The sequence below is a fragment of the Scatophagus argus genome, chromosome 18, assembly GCF_020382885.2.
Source record: "Scatophagus argus isolate fScaArg1 chromosome 18, fScaArg1.pri, whole genome shotgun sequence".
NCBI classification, from domain to species: domain Eukaryota; kingdom Metazoa; phylum Chordata; class Actinopteri; family Scatophagidae; genus Scatophagus; species Scatophagus argus.
Window position 1 is genome coordinate 20,987,175 of NC_058510.1, and position 19,501 is coordinate 21,006,675.

At 40.1% G+C, this 19,501-nt stretch overlaps 1 protein-coding gene across 1 annotated transcript; it reads left to right on the top strand.

Moving 5' to 3' along the window:
• The first annotated feature begins 65 nt into the window (after window positions 1–65).
• On the top strand, window positions 66–16,767 carry alg14 (ALG14 UDP-N-acetylglucosaminyltransferase subunit). Its single transcript, XM_046371515.1, has 4 exons — window positions 66–212; window positions 3,567–3,712; window positions 7,556–7,678; window positions 16,136–16,767. Exons 1-4 carry the CDS (start codon window positions 68–70, stop codon window positions 16,364–16,366), a joined length of 645 nt encoding a protein of 214 aa, XP_046227471.1. The 5' UTR covers window positions 66–67; the 3' UTR covers window positions 16,367–16,767.
• The last annotated feature ends 2,734 nt before the right edge of the window (window positions 16,768–19,501 follow it).

A 19,501-nucleotide genomic window follows, 5' to 3' on the forward strand; every position in this document is an offset into this window, starting at 1 on the left:
GACTCAGGGATCAAAACTCGCCTTAACGCTGTATCTGATTTGGTCCTACGGAGTTGCCGTATCCATCATGGCGTTCGTAGTACTAGCTGCGCTTGCCATTTTATTTACATGTATATTATTTATTATCCGACTATATATTGTCGTGAAGACTGGTTCAAATTATCAACCTGGAGCCAAGGGTTCGATCTCTGTTCTCGTCGTTGCGGGATCAGGTAACGTTACAGCTGTTTACCACAGAACCTTTCATACGTGCTCTGCTCTCCCGCATTACCGCTTAACGTTGACTGGTTATGGACCATGTTGACTAAGCTACATATTGTAAGTTACTTTACAAGTCGTAAGACAGTATTTAAAATTCTAGAGCACAAGGGCGATCAAGCAGAAAAGTTTTCAAGTTCCTCCATTAGCTGACCTCCTTAGCGTCTGAACAACAAAGCGACTAACATGTGGTGCATTCCATTTATACTCGTAAGTTGTGACTCGGGACTCGGAGCGACGTCACGTCCGTTCAAAACAAAGTTGGATGCGGTCCATTTGCTACAACATAAGAGATAAGAGATTTGTTCGAGATGAGCCAGATCTCCGCAGAATCCAAACAAACTGTAATAAAGGAAGAACTCCCACTCTCGTACACTACCGGGTGTATATTAGGCGCTCACGAAATGGTCCAAAATGAGGGACTAATGGAGTTGTAGCCCCAAAATGTAACTTTTAGGGTGTACATTTTTTTCTGTTAATTTTCTTTATGTTTTTTGATATAAGAGGTAGAGACAACAGATACAGTTCTATTAGATTAAAGTGTTGCAGCTTTCTAAGTTTGTGTTTTGTTTTAACCACGCTCCTAACATCTGCTGTAGCCATCGGTAGGAAAATGCATAATGACTGTAATACACAAATGAGAATAGAGTGTACTCATTTGATTTACATACAGCAGTAATCTGTTAAGTTTCTGATTTGCATAAACTCATGTAAGTAGTTTAACCATGAACTTTAATGTCACAGATCGATACACTATTTTAGGAGGCTAGGGACTAATATAACATTTTACTAAATCAGAATCAGACCTAACGGGATGTGAGCATTTCTGTGACTTCCTGTACAAGAAACTTTACAGACTGAAGGCTGTTAGAAACTGTGGACATGACTGGAGCTTTTTGTCCCCCCCCCCCCCCTGCTGCTGCCTCCTGCTCTCATACCCTTTCCAGGTAAGGCGAAGTTCAACTTGAACAAGCCAAGTTAGCAGCGTCAGTTGATAAACAACACATAAAGTGGTATTTTATGCATAGCAAGACCATAGCTACATAGGCAACACTAAGACAATATTGTGTGTATATGACTTACTACATTGGACTCAAGTGCTAAAAAATGTGGAAACACTACAGCTTTAACTGCAGTCTATGCTATGGGCAGCCATCTTGGTTTCGCAAACTCTGTGTTCCTCTGAGGTCGACCGAGTTGACGAGTTGTTATATTGGACTGCAAGTCCTAACTCTGGACTCGGAGTGACATCACATCCTTTAAAAATGAAGTGGATGTGCTCTATTTGCCACAACACAAGACAGCTCGTTTGCAACGTTATTCAGCCATTGTTGTTATATCAACATCGACTGGTTACAAGCAGCTTGATAAATACTACATTACGTGGTATTTCACGCCTAACAGGACCATAGATTAGATTCTTCAGCTGTTAGCTCTATGCGGCCCTGCTCTTCTCTACAAGGAGAAACCAGAGATTCCTACAGAGATACGGAGGAGAAGGAGAGGCTGCAGAGTGGGACTAAAGATCCAGGAGAGGAAACGGAGGTACAGACCATATTTACCCTCCATTATTATGGGAAATATCCATACCCTCTCCAATAAGACAGACAAGCTTACAGCGCTGATCCAGCTGCAGAGGAAGTACAGGGAGTGCAGCCTTATGTGTTTCACTGAGACCTGGCTGAATGGACTGGATGGTTTTAAACTTGTGCGTGCTGACCGGAGAGTGGAGGACTGTGGTAAGTGGAAAGGCAGGGGGCTGGCAGTGTTTATTAATGAGAGATGGTGCAACCCGGTGCATGTCTCTGTTAAGGAACAAGTCTGCACTAAAGACACTGAGTTACTTGCTGTGCTCCCTGAATACACACCCAGGGTGAGAAGAGAGCCTGCACAGAAGAAGTCTGTGAAAGTGTGGACTGATGAGACCAGTGAGAGACTGAGAGACTGACCACAGACTGCGAGACACAGCTCTCATGGTGATGACATCAATGGCCTGACTGACTGTATCACAGACTACATCAGCTTCTGTGTGGAGAACACCTTGCCAACCTGGAGGGTGCGGTGTTTCTCCAACAACAAGCCCTGGGTGACCCCTGAGCTGAAAGCCCTGTTGAACCAGAAGAAGAGGGCTTTCATTTCAGGGGACAGAGTGGAGGAGAAGAGAGTTCAGTGTGGACTCACGTACACAATCAGGAAGAAGCTGTAGGAGCGGCTGGAGCAGAACAACACACGAGATGTGTGGAGGGGCCTGAAGACCATCTCAGGACATGGACAGAGTGGAGCTCTGCCCACTGGACTCCGTGGAGGAGGTGGATGAGAGGAGGATGTTAGCCAAGCTGACATCCATCATGGACAACACCTCTCACCCTCTGCATCACACAGTGGAGGCTCTGAGCAGCTCTGACTGCTACACCCTCAGTGTAGGAAGGAGCTACAGCAGGTCCTTCATTCCCACTGCTGTTAGACTGTACAACTCAACAGTCTAGTCCTCATTTCCTCCCTATCCTTACAGAACTGTGCAATACTTACCCACAATCATCACCGTCCACTACTATGCTGATAGCCTGTATAACAGTATATTGTACAGTGTGTGTTTTAAAACTGTTAATTTCTTTAACTCTTTTTACTTTTGAAACTGTTTTGCACACTTTTTGCACTCTATTCTGTTCTTGTGAGGTGCCAAGACAAGTGAATTTCCCCGCTGTGGGATCAGTGAAGTTCATCTTATCTTATCTTATGAACTTAGGACTTGCCTCGTTAATATAGCAGTGAAACAGAGCATGAATAATGTTCATGACATTTTAAAGTATCCGTTAACTCATCTGGTACATAAGAGGCTGAGCAGGAGTCTGCAGTGCTGTAGCGTTACTTGTTATCATCAATGTGGCTCCTCTGCTCTGCATGCTGGTTGATTCTGGATTTATTTTAAAAAATTGTCTACTTGTAAATGAGGTTTTATGAATCAAAATATTTTTTTGCTGTATGCTCATTTCCTTATTTGTGTGTATGCAAGTTTAGTGTGAATTTTCCAGAGCTTTATAAATGAGGCCCCAGATCTAAAGCGTGCAGTCATTGTGCGGCCCTGCCTACACTGTCTGTGCTGATTTTCAAGTAATTTGGATAAGGAAGAAGAATGCTGCAAGCAGCAATACTGGAGGCCAAGAAATTGTCTTATTGCAAACATGCCTGTTTTGAATGTTATTATGAGACACAATATGGCCAAAATTGGTCTGTGTTTCACTTTCATTTTCATCATGTGTTTATCGTGTGTTATTCACTGTGTGGTCTGTGTGTCTTGTGCTTTCCAGGTGGGCACACCACAGAGATCTTGCGGTTGATGGAGTGCCTATCTGCAGCCTACACACCTCGACATTATGTTATTGCTGACACTGACAGGATGAGTGAGGAGAAAATCAGCACCTTTGAAAGCTCTAAAGAACACTCGGAGTCACAGGTACACAGGTGTCCATAGGTGTATGTTTGGGTGTGGTAACGGCCATGTCCTTAACAATGTCAAGGTGCTGTTGAATTGTCTCCACCAATATGTTTAATTTCCATTTTTTGAGATTTCAAACAGTCTTGTCATTTTACCTCCACACATTAATGGTAAGACCCATAGAGAGTTGACAGGTTTGTTTGTTTTCTGTAAAAGGTGGACTCTCTCTCTTTCTGTCTCTCCCTCTCTTTCTCAACCCAACCGGTCAAGGCAGATGGCCGCCCATCTTGAGCCGGGGTCTGCTCCGAGGTTTCTGCCTTCTAAAAGGCAGTTTTTCCTCGCAACTGTCACCAAGTGCTTGCTCAAGGGAGAATGTTGGGTTCCCTGTAATACAAAATTTAATTAAAGTAAAGAGTTTGGTCTAGACCTGCTCTAATTGGAAAGTGTTCCGTCCTCAGGTTTATTAAGTGCATTTAAAAAAAAATGTTTGTGAATTGTTTTGTATGAAATTAATTCATGCTAAATGATATTCAGTAACAGAAAGGAAGACACAGTATTTTGTAAAGGAAAAAAGGTGAACCTCCCGAGTCTCTTAAGTTTATCTCACCCCCACGACAGCAATGTTTGTAAGTGTATGAGTTGCTTGTAACTTTAGTTAAGATGTATACTTGCTTTAGATGTAATCTCCATCAACACGGCTCGTTTATTCACTCGTAAATCCATGTTAGCAACCACAATAAGATGCTGATTTACATCCGGGCAAATTGACATAATTTTGATTCTCCGTTAGCTTGCTAGTCTCAGTGGTATTTGCTAGCACTAAGCTAACATAACTGTATCAGACTGGTTTAAGCCAGCGATCTCTTGAACTTATGAGGCACACTCTTAAGTTTCTTTTCTATCTTTGTTGTTGCAGTTTTACTCGCTTCTTACTCGCCTCTACTCGCTTCACCTACCTGTCAAGTAAGAAAATAAAGGAGCAAGGCGCTCGCGTTCCTGGCTCGTGAAAACGAGTTTGACTTGTTGTTGTGAATTGGCGCTATGTAAATAAACTGAATTGAATTGAATTGAAATAGTTTAGCGAAAACTCAAAAGCAAGATATTGGGGATACCTGACCTAATGGTCTGGCAAACCTCTGTGCTGCACTTTGTCAGCTAGTTGAAGCTGACTCTGAGTGGTAATTATTGAATGGCTGCTTGAAATGGTTACTATTACAGTTTAAACATTCAAACACTGTCAACTGATTCAAATTTAAGCATCAGATGTTTGCTAATTTGTGATCAGTGCAGCACTTAAGTTTCATTAACTTACTGTTTGAAGGAAAAACTTGACATTTGACACATCACCACAGACACATCGTCTTTAAATGAAGACTTAACAATCGTTTTGCAGTTTAGCATCTCAGTGGTTTTTGGATTGGACCTGGTTAATTCTCTTGGGGGAGTTTGTTAGTATTGCAGTATCTTTCATTTGCAAAAACAAAACAAAAATAAAAACAGAACTCTAAATTCGTAGTGCCACATTTCCTCTTGGATTGATCGTATGCTCTAAGAGACTTTCTATCTTAATTTAGAAAATTAGTGTTTTGAGAGATTTGGACCCATAATATGAGTTACATTGATGCAGGAAAGGAGAAGCATATCTGCGAATACAAGTGATCTTGACAACAGCTTGGTTATTGACAAAACAGATGCATGGGGACAGACATCAAAAAATAAAAATATCTGTTAAAGATGTTTTAAGTACAATTAAATTCAGTACAATTTATTAATTTAATTTCAAACAAAAAAAAATTCTGTGACACTTTTGAAATAGAACAGCTCTACACCACATACTTTAATTTAGGCTTTAATATAGAGAGAGCCAACATCCCTCTATAAGCAAGCTCTTGCTGGCAGTGGTGAGGAAAGAAGGCAGAAACTGCAGAGCAGGCACTGGCTCTTGGCGGGCAGCCATCTGCCTTGACTGGTTGGACTAAGAGAGAGAGACAGAGAGGGAATACATAAAGACACGCTGAGTGACGATGAGTTCAATGATCCCACCAAATGTGGTGAAAATCTAAGCACTTTTATCCAATATGGCCATGAAGGCATTGTCATGCCTGGGTTAATCTTGACATTGTGATGTTGTTTTGTGATCGAGCTAAATACTGCTGCAGCCTGACAGCATCTGCTTTCTGCAGTGGCGGGAGATGGTCATCATAAAGGAGTCACCTCAGGCCCCAACTCATCTCCCTTCATAACCATGCTCACCAGAGAAACAGGGTCTGCCTGTCTCCATGCTTTAAGGAAGCTGAGATGGTGAACCTGTGTTGCCCACCCCTGTCAGAACACACAACCTCACCCATTCCACCTTTGTCGCTTGAATAATCTAAAACTAGTTAAAAGGAGTAATACAAACACTTTGCCTCCCAGTGCAAACTATCTTCATCTAGTTTTTCTGACAGGCACTGCTGATATTTTCGGGCACCTGAGTAAATTGTCTTGAGATAAAGAACTGTGAACTTCCCCACACACACATTTAATATCCGCCTCTACCAAAGCTGTGGGCCTAACCAGGTTCTGGTGGATTATAGACTGCATACAGCCTGACTCCACCCTGGCCTAATGTATACCCCTGTGATTCCTTGCAGACACATTTCGAAAAACAGTCCAGCTTTTCAAAACTTGGCTTGCTCCAAGCCATTTTGGTTGCCGGGCTTTAGTGTGTGAGTGACACCAAGTTCCAGCCAGCTACTGCAATAAAAGGAGAGAGAGTGACTATGCAACACAAAACAACACTGCCGACTATCAGCAGGATAGTTCGCCCTTGCAAGCTGGGTCCTGCTCAAGGTTTCTTCCTGTTAAAAGGGAGTTTTTCCTTGCCACTGTCTGCTTGCTCAGGGGTTCAGGCTCTGGGTCTCTGTAAAGCATCTAGAGACAATTTTGATTGTATAAGGTGCTATATAAATAAATAAATTAAAAAATGAAATTGATTAATTTACCTGGTGTTGCTCCTCTGAGCTGACTCCCCATCTCTCCTCTCTCCCTCTCTGTCTCTCTTTGTCCCTAGCAGCAGCAAGCCAATCCATGCCTGTCTGTACAGGCACATATTCAACTTCTGAGAAAAAAGTAACAAAGTTTACAAAGCTATTGAAATGAGTAATATACTGTAAATGTCTGTGGTGCGGTGCTAATCTTTACCAGCAGGTGGCATGAGCACACCTTTCATATGTGCTTCTCTGGTACTTTTGTTTTATCTCAAAGTTATTGTCATTGTGCATTTGTTTGAAAGATTTTATTGCAGACTTATTTTCTCTTAGCTAATTGATTAGCAAACTAAGTGTCTGCAGCTCTATATGTGTTTTGTACAAATGTATTTCTGTTTTGATATCTGGATGAAGACATACAAAGTTGATAAAAACTGAGCTGAGAGCCAGACTAATCCTCTTTTCTTTTTTTTTTTTTCAAAGATTCCTTTTCTTGACATTTTGCCTTCATTGAACAGCCAGTGCAGATATAGCGATGATGCAATAAAAGTTCCCAGCCAGAACCAAACCAAGGACGTCTTACTACTGATTATGCAGTGGGGGCTGAAAATTCACCCATATTCATTGTACTGAACTGGAGACATAAATTTCACTAAATGTATTTGCATGGCAAGATGCAAATGTGAAAATGTTTTTCGTATTTTGTTTGAACTGGACTGAACCTTTGTGGCATTTAGAGTAAGAGCAGACAGAGGTGAGTGCCTCTGAAATCTGAGACATGAGAGATTAAAGATAAATAAGCATATAAAACAACTGATTAATCTGTATTTTTTGCAGTATGTATTGAAACATCTTTGATGGTGTCTGATAGACATGTGATCTTGTTCCCCAGTTCACCATTTGCCGGATCCCACGGAGTCGGGAGGTGCATCAGTCTTGGGGTTCTTCTGTTATCAGCACCCTGAATGCCCTATGCTACGCTCTTCCTCTAGTGTTCAGAATCAGACCTGACATGGTGAGTGCACCCAGAGACCAGATATTTACACACACACCCTGTACGACGGGGGGGGTGTCTATTTAAGTAATGTTATTGGTTGTTTTATCGAAAATGCAGCATCCCCGGGGTTTTTGAGTCCAAGAGACAGGATATCTCAGCCTCTACTGCACAGAAAGTTAGTATTTTTTTTCATCATATCTATAACGTGAGTCTCCATCCTGCACTTTGGAAGAGCACAGATCCATCCAACTCCATCCTGCATGTGCAAAGGTCCATGTTGCAGATACAAATGTGAACACTGAAATTTTCTTCCTTGTAAGATGTACAGTACTGACATTTAACTTGGGTTGATCAGGCTCGTCGAATTGCACAACCTTTGTCTAATTAATACACTTAACGAATAACACAATACAAATCAACTTTAATTTTTCTTCCCATTTTTTCACAAGTTGAATCAAACTATTTCACACTTTTTTTTTTAAACATGTCACCCAATGAACATGTTTGGAATGCTCTGAAAGAACATGCAAGACAGTGTGTTCCTTCCAATATCCACCAACTTTGCGCAGCCATTAAAGAGAAGTGGTTCAACATTCCACAGGACGCAGTCAACAACACAGTCAACAATATGTGAAGGAGATGTGGCAAACTGCATGTGGCAAATGGTGGTCTCACCCAGATACACACTCGTTTTCTGATCCATACTCCCCTTGTTCTTTGGGCTATTTGTGGCCATATTGATATGCCACATCTGACAGGTGGATGGATTATCTTTGCTAACAAGAAGTGCTCACAAAAACAGATTTAAAAAAAAATGTGCTTAAAATCAGAGACAATTGAGTCCCTCGTGAGCACAAAAAAAGTCTTTCCCAAGCAAAACTGTTTAAAAATAGATTCTTATTCCAATAACATATTCAAGATATTTACTGCTCGTGGCTCACTAAACTCAGATCAAACTAGGGCTTGACAGTGGGAGTATTTCATTCATGTTTGCCCCTAAAAATAGATAAATGTGAACCAGAAAAAAGGTTGGGTTTTTTTTATTTGCGAGTAATCTGATAATAGTTCAAAAACTGTCCCACAATCGAGAGACTTTTCTTTGATAGTGCAACTGGTGACTAGTGATAGTCTTTACAAGTATACATTTGTAAAAGCTGGTGTACTGGCAGCTTCTTAGACAGTGCATAATGTGTGTGTGGTAGTATTAAGTATAAATATGTATCGTAAATTGTGGGTTTATAACCTCCGTGTTACCTGAACATTTTCACTATGTTTTGCATTTCTTTATGTGACTCCTCCTTTTTCATCAAACCTTACAAACAGACAAACCGACAAACTAGGCAGAGCTGATCAAATATGGATCAAGATTCTCTTACTGCATTGCCTATTTCTTGCCTCATATATTTGCAGATACATGTTTTAGTGTATTGTTTAGCTGGCAAGGATTCATTCACATGCATACTCTCATGTACTAATATACAAGCAGCCCAGTGAAAAAACAAAACAAACAAAGCCCAAATTACAACATACACAGAGTGAGTGTGACACCATTCTCTATTATTCAACGCTGTATCTATGCATAGCTGATAGTTGTTTGCTGCTAATAATGTTTGAAATCTCAGTTTCAGACTTTTATTATCTTAGAGTGAATTCAAACCCATTACCTATGTTTTTGTTGTGTTATTTAGTTAATAAAGGTAGTTTGGCTTAACATACTTAAAATGTGTTGAACTGAATGGAAATATACCATACATGAGGTTAAAATTGTATCACAGTATTTGTGTATTTGTAGGTTTGGAGCCTCAGAGAGAACTGAAACTGAAACCTTATACCAGCTGTCAGCTGTGATTTAGACAAGAAGTTACACATTTCCAGACAGGTGTTTGTTTTGTGCAGCTGTGCAAACCAGTAGCCACTCAACACCTGAGAGATAGTCAGTGTGGAGGCGACATGCTGGATCCTTTGCATTAGCTGCTCGGTATATCGAAAATTTATCTTCATCGCGACATAACGTGCGATAATGATACCGCAAAAGAGTCTTTGAACTGGGATAATTTCATGTTCAACGCATTTACTTTAATTGCCCCCTGGTGACTAATAAAGATTTTTGAATTGAATTGAAATAGATGGAGGAGTTCAAGAAAGCTAGCGTTAGCCATTTTTTTGCTCAGTGTTCATTCACTTTTCACCTGTCAACAGAGCAAACCTAAAGCAGAAATACATTTAAACTAAACTTCAACATTTGTTTATATATCGCAAATCATATCGCCATCGCAATATTTAAATGTGTTATCGCATATCGCAAGTTTTCCTGATATCGTGCAGCCTTACTTTCCATCAAAATCATGTTCGTCTTTGTTGAATTTCTCTTGTATCCACTAAAATCAGTTTAACACCTTAAAAAAATTAGAGAAGGCAATTTTTGAAGAAACTGAGGGTATGAATTTTGTTGTTGAAGAGCTGATGATAGACTGCAATGCTGGCTTTAAAAGTGAAATGTTAAAAATAATGTTTGAAAGAGGTTGAAGGATGCAAAGTATACTATAAGCTGGGAGCTAAAGTGCAGAGCTTCATTAATAGCCAGGAGCTAACCCGCATTGCTGGCTTGAATTTGTATGAAGCACACAAAGGGCTATAAAGTAATGGAAAAGTGAAGAAATGTCTGTTTCGAATAAATGGGATTTTAAGATCCAATAAAACTAATATCAAAGATGTATGATGTAAGTGGGCTTGAATGGAGTCTGCGGTGTTAAGAATGAATGAGTTAATGAAAGCTGAAGATTATCAGTGGTTGGAAAGGTGGCAAAGGGACGATAAATTCAAAAATATTGTGTAAGATAGGAACTTGCATTGCTTGGCTACTGGCTTCACTATTGTGATTTGAAAGTTGACTATCAGTCAGATATATTAAATATGTGGAACATTTATGGTTTGAACAGAGCTTCTCTCTGAAAATATGAATGAGCAAATAAATCTTGAAAAGGGGTGACGATGTCCTGAGTACAGCACAAATTAATTCATCTCAATGAGCTCTGTACTCTGGATTCAGAGAGCAATAATAATGTACATTCCTTGGCCTCTGAATAAGAGAAGCTTATTAAAAATCTGGTTGTATTATTGAAATGACATCATTGTCAGCAAGTTGCTGAACACATAGATAAACAAAAATGTGAATAAATTTATGAGTATGTCTGAAAATTTACTGGATAGTAAATGGGCTGGCCAGCTAATTATTACATTAACCCAAGATTTTTTGCTTATTCTGAATTGCTAGCGGTATGTTTTAAACAAGTTGGGACAGGGCAATGTCCTTTATAGTCTCATCAGTCAGCAGTCATCTCGGTGATGCCCAATCCAGAGTGCTGTGGCTTAACGCCATCAGCTCAAGCTTATAAGATGACGTGGGTAACATCTTTATGGCCATTTTGCAATTGCTCACCTTTCTTGGTAATCCTTAGAGCAATATCCTCCTCTTCCATGCTCATTCAAAGCCTGCCCCCACCCCGCTGCTACCTGCCACAAAACTGGTTGAATGTCTCGTGAATCTCAGCTGTGTGCTTTGTATCTGCTGTTACAGACTTTCCTATTCAGAATGCTTGGACTGTTTCTTTCCTCTCTTATAATGTCTCTGGACAGGGGCAATGCAGGACTGAGAAAGTTGAGGCATGCTGGAAAAAAACACCTGTTTGGAATATTACTATGAAGTCTATTTTCTGTTTTCTTTTCCCTCAAGTGTTAATCATACAGATATTAATTGTTGAATTTAAAGATGTACCTAATGTCCCTCACATTTAAACAGGATTTTAAGTTTTGACTAGTAGACTTGTCAAAAAGTAACAAAGCACACAGAAAACAGTCAAATTGAGCACAATTTAATCTAAATATAAGATGTTTAAACAATGTCCAAAAAATAATGCATATAAGAACCACTTGAAACCATTAACCAGAACACACTGGGGAAAGGAACTACTTCTTTGGTTGTAAAAAGTAAAAGTTGATGCCAGAGCACAGTTTGTGTGGAACCTAAATAATCTAGATAATGGAACATAACAGTAAGAACTCTTTGTCAGTGAGAGCTTCAGTTGAGCTGATGAAGGTAGGGAGAGCAAATTCCAGACCTGTGACAGGTCCCGCTGGATGTCTGTCCAGCAGAATCCTCTAGTTGTTGGTGGCTGGTTGGAAGCAAAAATGGGGACTTAGTGCCAGAGCAATCATGCCAGGAATGTTCCAGTCATGCTTATGACGGCAGAGGAACAGGAATAAGCCTCTAGCCACTTTCATGAGAATGGTACTAATTCTGCTATAAGGTGATTTTACTGAGAACTGCTGAACCAGATCATCTATAGCCAGCTGTGGACTCCGCAATTTCAGCACTTTAGATAAGATAAGATTTCCTTTATTGTCCCACAATGGGGAAATTCACCTTGTCAAATTCACCTACATAAGTAAGGAGAGAATTGTAATATAATATAACATGTAAACACTATCTAGAAGAGAAAGCAGCAGTTGCACATGGCTAATAAATAAATACCGCAGTGGAATAGTGAAAAAAATTATTACACATTAGTTATTGTACATTATTATTATTAAGTGAATGAGTCCTTAAGTTTGTGTGTGTGTGTGTGTGTGTGTGTGTGTGTGACAGCGGCAGGAAGGAAGGACCTACGATATCTCTCCTTCACACACTTGGGGTGAAGGAGTGTATCGCTGAAGGAGCCGCTCAATGGGCCGACACTTCATCAGTGTATACAGGTATTAGAAAACAGAAATCGGATTTGTCATATCAAGACTTTGTGCCTTGCTATCTTGCTATATTTATCTACAATGTAGGTTAATTTGTAGGTTTATCTACAAACGTAACTTGTAGTTAGGAATGTATCCTGTCCCCCAGGGATTTTCATAGTAATCTACCATTTTGTGCTAAATTTATGCTTGTTACTCATGAGAGTATTTTTTTTCAGCTCCGTGTATGATCATGGACATTTAATTTCATGTGGCAAATGGGTATTCTCCAGTTCCCTTTTAATTTTTTTTTTAATTGTCAGATTACCCTCACATTAACCCAAAAACAAATAAAAAAAATAAGAAATAAATTTACCACAAATGGCTTTACTACCTGCACAACATACTCTACCTACAACCTTAAATTTTAGTTGAGAAGTTAAGTTGAGAAAGAAAAAATAAAACAGGAAAAATGAAGAATACATATGTATTTAAATATATGTTGAATATTTAAAAATATGAAAAGAGCAACAGCGGAGGCATCTCTCTTTTTTGAATTGATGTCATGATGTTTTATGTGTAGACTGAATGTAAATGGCAGTAGTAAAAGTGACAGTATTAGGTAAGAGCAAACATTGAAGAAATATTTATCATTTAAAGAAAAAAAAATTGTTCATCAGTGAAAATGCAGTTACAAGCTATCATACCTTAAGTTTAATTTATGAATGCATTAATTGATTACAGTTAAATACTGTAGTCAAGGCTGCATAGAAACAGTTTGCCAGGACAAATCAGGTGAAGGAAGGATATCATTAAAGCTTCACTGTGCACTATAATAACCAGCTTACTGTGTTACCATGCAGCAACTCATGAACCAGATTTCTCCATAACTAGTTTCAATTCAGTTCAATTCAGTTTATTTATATAGCGCCAATTCAGAACAAAAGTTATCTCATGACACTTTCCAATTAGAGAAGGTCTACACCAAACTTTTTAATTGAATTGTAATCGAGAACCCAACATTCCCCCTTGAGCAAGCACTTGGCGACAGTGGCGAGGAAAAACTGCCTTTTAGAAGGCAGAAACCTTGGAGCAGACCCCGGCTCAAGATGGGCGGCCATCTGCCTTGACCGGTTGGGTTGAGAGAGAGGGAGGGAGAGAGAGAGAGAGAGAGAGAGAGAGAGAGAGAGAGAGAGAGAGAGACAAGGAGAGAGAGGGAGAGGGGGGTGGGGCATGAGAGAAGGAGCACACAATCAGAGATGCATAACAGCAGTAATAATACTAGAAATATTGGAACTGTAGATAATGATAATGAAGTATACAGGAGGTACTACGGCGATTATGATAGCAGTATTAGTAACAGTAATAATGGTAGTAGCTGTACAGAGTAGTAACAGAATTAAAATAGTTTATGACTAAACAGTAGTAATCGCAGTGAGTTTCAAGCAGGACCACAGCAGGAGGTCCAACCACGATCCATGGGAAACTAGGTTCATACCTGTCTTCACACTGCTGTCACTGCGCCCCCCCTTTTTTTTTTGGGGGGGGGGGGTCATACATAGGTATACATGTTGAAACTCTGAAATCAGGTTTCTCCAGCAGAAATCTAACTATGTTACTTGGGTTTCTCGTTTTAGGGTGTGAGAAATAAAGTTGCTCGAAGAAAGCTAAAAGTATTCAGATTATGTAAGTGTATGTGAGTCCAGTGCCTGGAAATCTCTGTGAAATGAGATTTCCATCCTCTGACTTCTATTCCCTGCAGCTGGAGGGAGGTTAAGCCTGAGTGTTGAAATCCATTGATGTTTATGGCTTTATGTTAGTTCTATGCACTGCACAGTGAGAATTTGTTAACAGACCACCTGAACACAAGTGAACAAGTTAAGGGTTTCTAAATCTTGATGCTAACATCTGCTGCTATATAAACCATTTCATTTTAAGAGGGTAAAGTAACTGTTCTGTGTGTATTGTATCTATGCTTTGTGAATGCGAAAGAGTGCAGAGCAGATCTGTGCAGTTTCCAGCAGTGTGGAGTGGATCTTACAGTACTGCGTCTGTACTGTTGAGCCGTATGATGACTTCTCCAGACTCCACAGCAGCTCTGTTTCCTGTAAACCCAAACTCCCTCAGCCTCCCTCAGCCCTCAGGCCATTTTTCCATCCCAGTCCCCTCCCCTTTTCTCTGTCTTAGTCTCACTGAGCTGCCTTCACTGCTGCCACTGAGTCATAAACATAACTTCAGTTTCTGTACTTTTTGCCTTTTTAATATTTAGACCTATGTATTTACCATGTTTCTTCACTCTGACTGTTGAAGGACAGTTCGCTCTGGTTTGGCTTGAAACATTCCATGTGCCTCTTCTGAGTCCCAAGATCCCAACAGCAAGCACACAGTGAATCATTTCCTGTACTATTCTGTACCTTTAACCTTTTCGAATAGAAGGAGTCAAAGTCTTCCCATGAGCCCTCAACCACAGTGGGAATATTATTATTGTTGAGTTATTTGTACTGTGTCATATCAGTAGACGCATTTAAGAGCCCTAGAAGAGGTGAATCTACCCACTGTTTGAGCGCGTGTCACTTCATCTAGTTCAATTCTATTTAAAGAAGGAGACCATTAACACTTATTTCATCATCACAGTGCATAATCAATAATTGGCTCTAAGCAGATTGTGAGCATATGAATGTTTGCTGCTTATTTAATTGGGGGAAATTGGGGGAAATGCTTGAAGACACACCACAAGCTTATACATGAGTTGCCACATAATTGTCAAGCGGGACTTGGACACTGGAACTTTGTACCCCTTTAAGACGACTTTCTGATTGCACCCTCTGAGAGACGGCTCACAAGCTGAGACGATGAAATCACATTAGAATAACTGGGATCTGAAGTGAAGTTTGATCGAGAATTTGGTCCAAAAGTATTGGGACACACCTCGTTATTGTTGAATTCAGGTTTGGGGTCTTTCGGGGGAGGGGTAGGCCCCTTACTTCCAATGAAGGGAAAACTTAATACTATGTCATACCAAGACATTTTGGACATTGCTATGCTTCCAACTTTGGGACAGCAGTTTGGGGAAGGCCCTTTTCTATTCCAGTGCACAAAGCAAATTCCCACAGAAACACACCAAAATGTTGTAGAAAGCCTTCCCAGATGAGTGCAAGCTGTTATTGCTGCAGTGGGGGAACCAACTCCATATTAATGTGTATATATTTAGAATGTCATCAAAGTCCCTGTTGGTATAATGGTCAAGTGTCGCAGTACTTTTTTCTATATAGCGTATCTGAATACTATTAGAAATGTGATATCTAATGTGGAAACAGTGTCTGTTGATTTTGGTAGCATTTGAGGGAAGACATGTGGAAATATAGATGTTAAGTGATTTTACATATTTTAAAAAAATATTCGGTGACAGACTTGTGCTGTTACCATAGTTTGCATTGTTTGTTTGTCTGTTTTTGACTCAAACATATCCCTGCTGGAAATTAAAATCCACTGTGTCATATAAAACAGGTAAAACTAGACATCTGCATGAAAAACAATTCAGTTTGCAATCTGGTGGACACAGGGATTAAACAGATCTTGATCATTTTAAGATGACAAATGCACATTGCCCCAAATTGTTTGTTTGACCAGTTTCTGCCATGTGACGTGGGAGTCTTGTCATAGATGTCCTGAGCAACCTCAGAAGCTAACAGTGCATGTCGCTTCCAGGAAATGTACTCACCCCCCGTCCTTTCTGTGTGTGTGTTTTTTCAGGTGCTGTGTAATGGTCCAGGGACCTGCATTCCTGTGTGTGTGGCAGGACTCATGCTTGGAATTCTTGGATTGAAGAAAGTCCTGATAGTTTATGCTGAAAGTATTTGCCGGGTGCAGACGCTGTCGCTCACAGGGAAGATTCTGTACCCGATATCAGACTATTTCTTTGTGCAGTGGTCCTCTCTGAGGGACAGTTACCCCAAATCTATTTTCCTTGGAAGAATAGTTTGAAAACTTTTATTACAGATGAGCGCAAAATACCCGCACAATTATACCACCCGGATTCCAAAGTTACTTATGCTGTGGGATCTTGCAAACAAGTATTTTCTGAGCTTTCAACAACTTTCTCAGTCTTTTGTTTGTTTCCCCAAACAATTTGGGACAGGACCAAATTGTTTGAAAGACATTTGAAAGGTGTTACTGGCATCAAATCCAGAATAAGCATATATTTACAAAAATCAAGGAAATTGAGGAGGTAAAACAATAATAATTTGTCTTCTATACTGTTTTGATAAATTATCATATCAGTATGTATGTTTTACAAAGTTTGCCAGCTTTTTAGAAACACAGTTTTATGTTGCAATGTTTGCATTGATGTTTGTGAATAAATACTTTTTATTTCTAAATGATAACACAGTATTAATTGAACAGTTTTGTGGGTGTGACATTTCATTCAGTGTGAGGTCTAATACCACAGGATGCTTGATTTTAAATTGATGGTACTGTTAAATCAAAAAGTACAGTACCAAAGAGGGGGGAAATATAGTCCATTCTGCACTGACAGGTTTCTTTCTGCTGCTGGTTGAGTAAGAAGAATTGAAGGCCTGAAAATGAAATTGCAGTGTATGCTACTTAGCTGACACTATTTTTAAAAAGCTGTGGTGAAACAATAATTAAGACAACTAGTGATTTTGTTACTTTTGTGTCTTCATTAGCAGTGAGGTTTACTGCAGTGACAGTGATGTCAATCTGCATGTCCAACTTGTGATCCACAGCAAGCTTTTCAACACCTACTGGCCAACTTGCATTGACATTGCTATGGATATTCATGATAGTTCTAGGATATAAATCCATGAGGAAAAACTGCCTTTTAGAAGGCAGAAACCTCGGAGCAGACCCCGGCTCAAGATGGGCGGTCATCTGCCTTGACCGGTTGGGTTGAGAGACAGAGAGAGAGACAAGGAGAGAGAGGGAGAGGGGGGTGGGGCATGATGCAAGCAGAGAAGCATAGCAGCAACAATAATACCAAAAGTATTGGAACTGTAGATAATGATGACAATGAAGTATACAGGAGGTACTGTGGTGATTATGATAGCAATATTAGTAACAGTAATAATGGCAGCAGCTGCAGCAGAGTAGTAATAGAATTAAAATAGTTTATGACTAAACAGTAATAATCGCAGTAAGTTTCGAGCAGGACCGCAGCAGGAGGTCCAACCACGATCCATGGGAACCTGCAAGATGATAAAACACAAGGACTCCAGGGAAGAAGTTGGGTTAGTGATATGTGTTAATGGGACATAAAGGAGGAGAAGGAGATTATTTAATCTATATTTATATTTAATTGTTGCAACCAACTCGACATGTGGATGTGATTTTTTTTTTCTTTTTTTTTTTGATGAAGTCTTATTTCACTTCTTCAAATTTGTTGAGTTACTCATCTCTCCAGGTACAGTATAAGTATCCCCTGCAGTACCAGTGTCCCTGGATAGGAAACACTTGGTTAGGTTATTGCACTGACTTTTTTTTCACGGTCATTACCACTGAGTAACACTTTTCATCTTATTTCAACTTGTTCAGGTTGTCAGGCATACCCATCTACTACAAACCCCTTGCGTATTATACAGTATGCGTGACACATACTCCTCACACACACATGCACAGGAGAGAGACAGATGGCAAGTTTACATGGCACAAGTGAATTTTAGTAAAAACACAGCAGATACATTAGGATCAGTATACTGTTCATCCTGGGGGTGGATGAAGGCAAGCTTGACAGAGAGAACACCCAAAAAATAATGCATGTTCCTGATTTCTCTTTTAAGCAAAAATTTGGAGACTTTGCCAATATAATCCATCAACCTGAGAGGTAAGGTATATGAAAATAAACAAACATGATTATTAACCAAGTGTGTAGAGGGCAAGTCAAGGCCCACCTACTTCCAGCATCCTTGGTTCCAATATAAGTTGGTCACAGGGACTTCATTAAAAAGATTTTTAGGCTTTAGCAGTTGTAGTAGGCATTCCGGAATGTTACTGAGAGCCGGCATTTAGTGTGCAAAATGTAAGAGGCAGAAGGTATAGTGTTTGCACAGTAGCAGGGCAGCAGCAACACGATTGCTGTAACTATGTGTATAAAATGGAAGAAAATAGATATTAAGCATAAAAATGCATGTCTCGGGTTAAGGGCGGCACGGCGGTGCAGTGGTTAGCACTGTCGCCTCACAGCAAGAGGGTTCCATTTTCTAATTCCGGTCTGGGCCCTTTTGTGTGGAGTTTGCATGTTCTCCCTGTGCCTGTGTGGGTTTTCTCCAGGTACTCCGGCTTCCTCCCATAATCCCAAAAACATGCACATTAGGTTAATTGGCTACTCTACATGCCCCTAGGTGTAATTGTGTGGTTGTCTGTCTTTGTGTGTCGGCCCTGCGATTGACTGGCGACCAGTCCAGGGTGTACCCCGCCTCTCGCCCGCAGTCAGCTGGGATAGGCTCCAGCTCCCCCGCGACCCTGACAGATAAGCGGTATAGAAAATGGATGGATGGATGGATGTCTCAGGTTATGTTTATGTACATGTAACAAGCTGCTTAATGCAATGTATGTAAACAGCTGGTCTGATTGAAACAGAAGCCTGTCAGTTGCATGTGAGACAGACAATAGCTTTTGGTCTATTTGTGGTATTATTATCCTAAATGTATTGTCCTGGTAATGAAACACAATGTACTCTATTTCCAAACAACCTGCTAAGCCTGAAGCAGCTGTCTGACACACCGTCTCATTTCCTCATTCAATAGCACAGCACATATCAGAAATTATTTTGTAGAAGTTTACATCTTTAGAAATAGTTCATTGTACAAGGACTAACTTTACTTTTATAATCCATCTGTCATCTACACCGATCAGCCATAACATTAGAAGACCCGTCAAATATTGAGTAGGTCCCCCTTTTGCCGCCAAAACAGCGTTGACCCGTTGAGGCATGGACACTAGACCTCTGATGGTATACTGTAGTATTTGCCACCAAGCTGTTAGTAGCAGATCCTTTAAGTCCCGTAAGTCATGAGGTGGTGCCTCTATTGATCAGACTTGTTTTTCCAGCATAACATTGATGATTGATTGGATTGAGATCAGGAGAATTTAGAGGCCAAG